The following is a 6183-nucleotide window of genomic DNA, read 5'->3' on the forward strand; positions in this document are numbered from 1 at the left end:
TAACGTTTTCCCTTTCCAGGGATCTGTACAGCTCAGAGAGCTCTCAGCCATGTTACAGGTCTTTCAGGATCTTCATACAACTCCCTGTAATATTTTTTTCTGACAGTGCTTATAGAGTTCAGACTCTAAAACATCTGGCCTTTGCAGCTTTCAGACCCCGCCAGAGTCCCCTTGATTTGTTGCTCTCATCATTACAACTATTACTCAAGCAGCACTCTGCCCCTTGGTATATTCAACACTAGCGCTCTCATACCAATCTCCAGGAGCTTCTGGCAGAGGGCAATGCCGCCACCGACAAACTGATCCTGAGTGCCACCCTAGACTCCACCATAATTCAACAAGCTAGAGACTTACGTGCCCGTTTTCATCTTTCTCCCCAAGCTATACATGGGCTTCTTCCCACTCTACCAATTCAGAGCTGCAAGCATTTGGTCCATGCCTGCTCCTCTTGTGCCCCTCCTCTACCTCTGGGACCATTACAACCCGCCGGAACTCTCCCTAGAGTCCTTGGTCCCAACATATGGGAAATGGATGTCACTCATTTTTCTCCTTTTGGCCAGCTCAAGTATATCTATCATATTATTGACACAATGTCCATTTTGCATTGGCCTGTTCTGGTGAGATGGCTTCTCATGCCATAAAGACTGTCAAATATGCCATGGTCCTTATGGGAGTTCCTTGGCAAATTAAAAACAGATAATGGTCCTTATTATGTTTCTGCTACTTTCAGCCATTTTTGCTCTGACTGGAATATTAGGCATATAACTGGGATCCCTTACTATCCTCACCAGCCCTGGGTCTGGACCAGATGATTGATTGGAGGAACAGAGAGTTGGAGAGCGATCATAGCCGGGGGAGAGCAGCCAGAGCCGATGACCACACATTTCTTCTCTGATTTTCTCTAAGATAGACTTTCATTTAAATCCTTAGAAACAGATTTCAGAGTCATGACTGTAGCCTCAGTAGATGCCTATAAGGTGTTGAAGCTAGGACACATTTTGGCCATTCAGTTACAAAGTCTAGCTGGAACCTTTAGGGAACATCTCTCAGTGTCAGATCTTATCTTTTCATTGTATAGGAGGGTTATATAAATCTCAATATATCTGGAATTTGGGGGAATAAACCTGAAAATAACAGCTCTTAGGCTTCAGTTTTCCCGAGTAGAACAATGGATTCCCAATGAATCCATTTAGAAAACTGGCAAATTGCTAAGACAGAGAACAAGCCTCAGTACGGAAAATAAAATCACCTTACCTATGATTTCCAGAATTACTGAGATGCTTTGGTGGTGGGCTGTAACAGTTTGAATGGGGATCCCACCACCAAACCTTTTCCAGCATTATCCTTCCAGCTCAGCCATCACTGGAGTGGAAGGCCCATCCTCACATGAGGGAAACTGACAGTGTACTCATCAGTGACTTCACTTGCTTTCAGGGGTTAGGGGGTGGGAAGCCTACTTTCTTTTAGAATTCCATTGAGTATTCTTTTCCATTGGCTTATATTCACCTATGGTAATCACTCCCCTTCTTAAATCTTCTCTTCACGTCTCTGTGACCTCGTAGACACTGACTGATCAGTCAAGGAAAACAATTTGAAACATTCAAGTACTCAACTGGGCTTTTTGTTGTGCTTATATTTGCTGGCCATTTTAGACTGTCTTAATTTGTCAAAAACTCTAAGACCCAAAATTTAAAAGTGATGTCTAGAGTAGTCCAGTTACTGAAATAAGTACCTAGTAACAGTCTATATTTCCTAGAATATAATCTTTTACATACTGTAATCTTCCCTTTTATCACTTATAAACTTCTTTGTAACTTCCACAACCAGTAATAATCGTTTGAAGCTTTCTGATTTTTGTCACCACTTTTTCATGTTTCCATTGGGGAATAATTCATACATTAGAATGAAACCACCATACAAAATCTGTTTTATCTAAAAAGCAGTAGTCTTTTGTCTTTAATCATCCCATTCCAGGGGGTCCAAAACCCTCTCCTGACCTCTGCAGGAACTGCACAAGAGTGCACTGACAGACAGGCAGGCAAAAGACCAATAAATGCCAAATAAAAATAAATAAATTTTATAAAATTTGTATAGGAAAACAAGTAAAACATGTTAACGGTCCTGAAGGCATTTTTTTTTCCACAATAAAATTAGACATTTTGTTTGAAATTTAAGTCCTAAAAGAGATACTTGGCAACTGTTTGTGTTAAAACGACTTGATTATTCTAGTGCAGTTTATGTGATGTGCCAGAACAAATGCAAAGAACTGTGTATCCTATAGCAGAACTCGGCCAGGGGAAGATCACCATCCACCAATTCTGTTTCTCTACAATCCACCCTGTCACTGGAAACTATGCAAGAAAAAATGCTGGAGAGGAATAGAAGCAACAGAAGATTTGTGGGCCATGAAAGGGGCTCAGTAGATGAGCTCACCATGCTGTTGATAGTCTAGCAATGCCTATGTGTAGGATAGAGAGGACAGCCCAGAAGTTTCTCAGTCCACACAGCTGGACATCTCAGCAGTTCCATTCTGGCAGAGATCTGAAAAATTCCTAGAGTTGTTCCATTTAGTCCATGATGGAAGGCTAATGGAGTCAAGTCTGTCACTGGAGGATTGTAGCAGCAACAGCAGCAGCCACAGGAGTAGGCACACTCAGCAGAGAGAAGACACATGAAGCCAGGACAAACTGCATTTTCTTCAGACATCTTTATTTAGGTGCCAACCACATTTTGCCTGTTTATAAACAAAGGTTGGAGCTATGATTTTACAGGACATATGTGTAAGCCAATTTCTGCTTTAAGTCCTGACAAATAAACTATATTGTATATGTCAGTCAGTGACAGGTGAAAATATGCCCTCATAAGTGTGGACACCGTCACAGGCCTCTTACAAGAATTTCCAGACAAGTGAGGAAGAGGCGAAGCCACCAACAAGGATTTCCCCCAACTCACTGTGAATTGACCATGACAAGGCTACTCATTTCACAAACACTGATGCACAGACCTCAGCTAAAGGCAATCAGCTTCAATCAGTTCTACCTCAGAAACCTATTGGGGGTAGGTTGTATAAACAGGTTATTAGTAGCCAGGTGTATTGGGGGTAGGTTGTATAAACAGGTTATTAGTAGCCAGGTGTATTGGCACAGGAATTTCACACCAGCACATGGGTGGCATAGGCAGGTGGTTATCTGTTCCACAAATCATGAAGATTATTGCCAGTACTGCTGAAAGTATATGGTAAGCCACTATTGCTGAAGACATCATTTGCTTTGCTTGCAGAACATGGAGAAATTATGCTGCAATAAGGTGGAAGCTTCCTCCATTCTAGCTGGCTTGCATATACCAGGTGCAATGCTGACTGCTGGTGAACTGCCAAGAGTCCTGTTCATCTATAAACCCTGTGTGACTAGTACCAATAGGACAGGCAGAATATGCCTCCTGGTGCCACAGTAGCACAACTATTGTTCAAGTCCAACAGCTTTTAGATTGGATTTACAGCCCACCCCACAGGAGAAAATTTGTGTCTGATATTATAAGACAGGAACAAACCTTGTGGCTGGAGACTTCATGAGCACCGTGGCAAAGCAACTGCTATTGTTTTGTTTAGTGGACGTCATGTGCTTCTCAAATTCCCTTCTCAACATTTCAGTTCATGTCTAATATGTCACTGCTATGTCAGCTGCAATCCATCATGGAAGGAAACTTCCTTTCACAATGGAAGGTACACCACAAAGTCTCAGAATGAATGATGAAGATCCTGAGAAAGTGAGTACTGTTCTAGCACAGTGGCCTAATATTAGGCATAGAGGACATTTGAATCCACACCTTCCACCCACAAAGATCTAAAAGCATTACAAAGAAATGTAAGAGTCAGAGGAAGGGGTGGCGTGTCATTGGGGAAATTCTCTCTAAATTGACGCAGTGCCCCTCACAGGGAGGCATGAGACTCAAGAAATAAACACATATTCTGGAATGCTCAAATTTACAAGATTCCCAAGGCCACTCCACAACGTTATAGAAGTGGTAAATAACTCTGAAAAGAAGAAATTACCCAACTAAACAGGCTGCCTGCCAGTCGTGCAGAGATTTCAGATTGCAGCTTCCATGAGTCATCACTTAGACTGGATGGGCTTTTTGGTAATTCAGCTATCTGTGCTTGTCCGTGCTCCTGGAAGTAACTCCAGTAAACTCCTTGGTTCACCTAATCAGACTTTGGCAGAATTCCTTTTTTATTTCATTAGTTTCCTATCTCAGGTGAGTAGACATTTGCTAAGGTGTCCCCAGGAAAAGTCTCATAGAACACTGCTGCTGATGGGAACTGTGACAGCTCAATCCTTTCCCCTGTTGTTTATATTCTTAGAGGTTTGAGAGTGAATTTTCCCTAACTGAAGTGAACTCATACAAAACATTAACAGCATTTGGATTTTACATTTCAAGGGATTTTCTCCCATGATTTTTTGACATTCAAAGAACACTGTTGTGAAACTGCTCTGCTATGTAATTTAGGAAGTTTAACAACAATAGACATTGGTCACATTCATGGGATGCTTTGCCACAATTAATTTTCTGTTGTAATCAAAAGGAAATATGAAATGCAAAGGTTTCCACATTCTTTGCATTGACAGCATCTTTCTTCAGTATGAATTTCTCATGTAATTTAAGACAAATGTACAAGTGTAGGATTTGCACTGCTTTCATTCATTTCACTTTGGTCCCATGTGAATTTTCACATAAAGGAAGATAAGTGTTACATCAAAGGCTTTACTACACTATTTGCATTCATAGGCTTACTAAAATATGAATTCTTTCACAGAAAGATGATTGACTTCTAAAGGTTTTCCATACTGTTCCTATTCACAGGGTGTTGTGTAGTATGAAGTAGTCATGTCTCTGAACATCACTGACTTCTGAAGTCTTCACCACATTATTTACATTCATACACGTTTTTCTGCAGTATGTCTTCTTTCATGTAAAGGCTTACCACGTTGTTTACATTCATGTGATTTCTGTCCTGTATGAGATTTTTCATGTAACTTAAGACAATTCTGCCACCTAACGGACTTACCACACTGTTTACATTCAAATGGTTTCACTCCTGTATGAATTTTTTCATATACTTGAAGAAAACTGTATAGTGTAAAGGCTCTGTCACATTGTTTACATTCATATGGTTTTCCTCCAGTATGCATTTTCTCATGACTCTGAAGATGACTGTTATGTCTAAAAGCTTGTCACACTATTAACATTCATATGGTTTTTCTCTAGTATGAATTTTTCATGTACTTGAAGGCTTTTATACCATCTAAAGGTTTTATCGCATTCTTTACATGCATAGGGTTTTTCTCCAGTATGCGTTTTTTCATGATTTTTAAGATGACTATTATGCCTAAAGGTTTTACCACATTGTTTACATTCATATGGTTTTGCTCCAGTATGCGTATTTTCATGACTTTTAAGATTACTGTTATTTCTAAAGGTTTTACCACATTGTTCACATGCATAGGGTTTCTCTCCAGTATGCATTGTTTCATGACGTTGAAGATCACTCTTACATCTAAAGGCTTTACCACATTGTTTACATTCATGTGGTGTTTCTCCAGTGTGCATGTTTTCATGACTTTTAAGATGACCATTATATCTAAAGGCTTTACCACATTGTTTACATTCATATGGTTTCTCTCCAGTATGCATTTTTTCATGACTTTGAAGATCACTGTTATGTCTAAAGGATTTACCACAGTTTACATTCATATGGTTTTTCTCCAGCATGAATTTTTTCATGACTTTTAAGATGACTGTTACGTCTAAAGGTTTTACCACATTGTTTACATTCATATGGTTTTTCTCCAGTATGAATTTTTTCATGCAACTGAAGGTACCTGTGACATCTAAAAGGTTTACCACATTGCTTACACTCATATGGCTTTTCTCCAGTATGAATTCTTTCATGGAAGTGAAGGTAACTGTGCCATCTAAACGCTTTACCACATTGCTTACATTCATAGGGTTTTTCTCCAGTATGAATTTTTTCATGTAACTGAAGATAACTGTGACGTCTAAAAGCTTTACCACATTGTTTACATTCATAAGGTTTTTCTCCAGTATGTCTTCTTTCATGTAACTGAAGATAACTGTGACTTCTAAAGGCTTTATCACATTGTTTACATTCATACGGTTTCTCTC

The 6183-nt window shown here is 39.6% G+C and overlaps 1 protein-coding gene across 1 annotated transcript in view; it reads right to left on the reverse strand.

The window, feature by feature from the left end:
• Positions 1-5261: 5261 nt before the first annotated feature.
• The window catches only part of LOC108491125 (zinc finger protein 844-like), a gene marked incomplete at its 5' end in the record, with an annotated part of 3944 nt that continues 3022 nt past the window's right edge, over positions 5262-6183 (reverse strand). The window contains 2 exons of the mRNA XM_029566383.1: positions 5262-5386; positions 5880-6183. The exon at positions 5880-6183 is cut by the window's right edge and continues 3 nt beyond it. Of these exons, the coding sequence (XP_029422243.1) occupies positions 5262-5386; positions 5880-6183 (429 nt within the window). The remainder of the gene's footprint in view (positions 5387-5879) is intronic.

Source organism: Nannospalax galili, unplaced genomic scaffold (assembly GCF_000622305.1).
Source record: "Nannospalax galili isolate Female #2095 unplaced genomic scaffold, S.galili_v1.0 scaffold3159, whole genome shotgun sequence".
Classification (NCBI taxonomy): Eukaryota; Metazoa; Chordata; class Mammalia; order Rodentia; family Spalacidae; genus Nannospalax; species Nannospalax galili.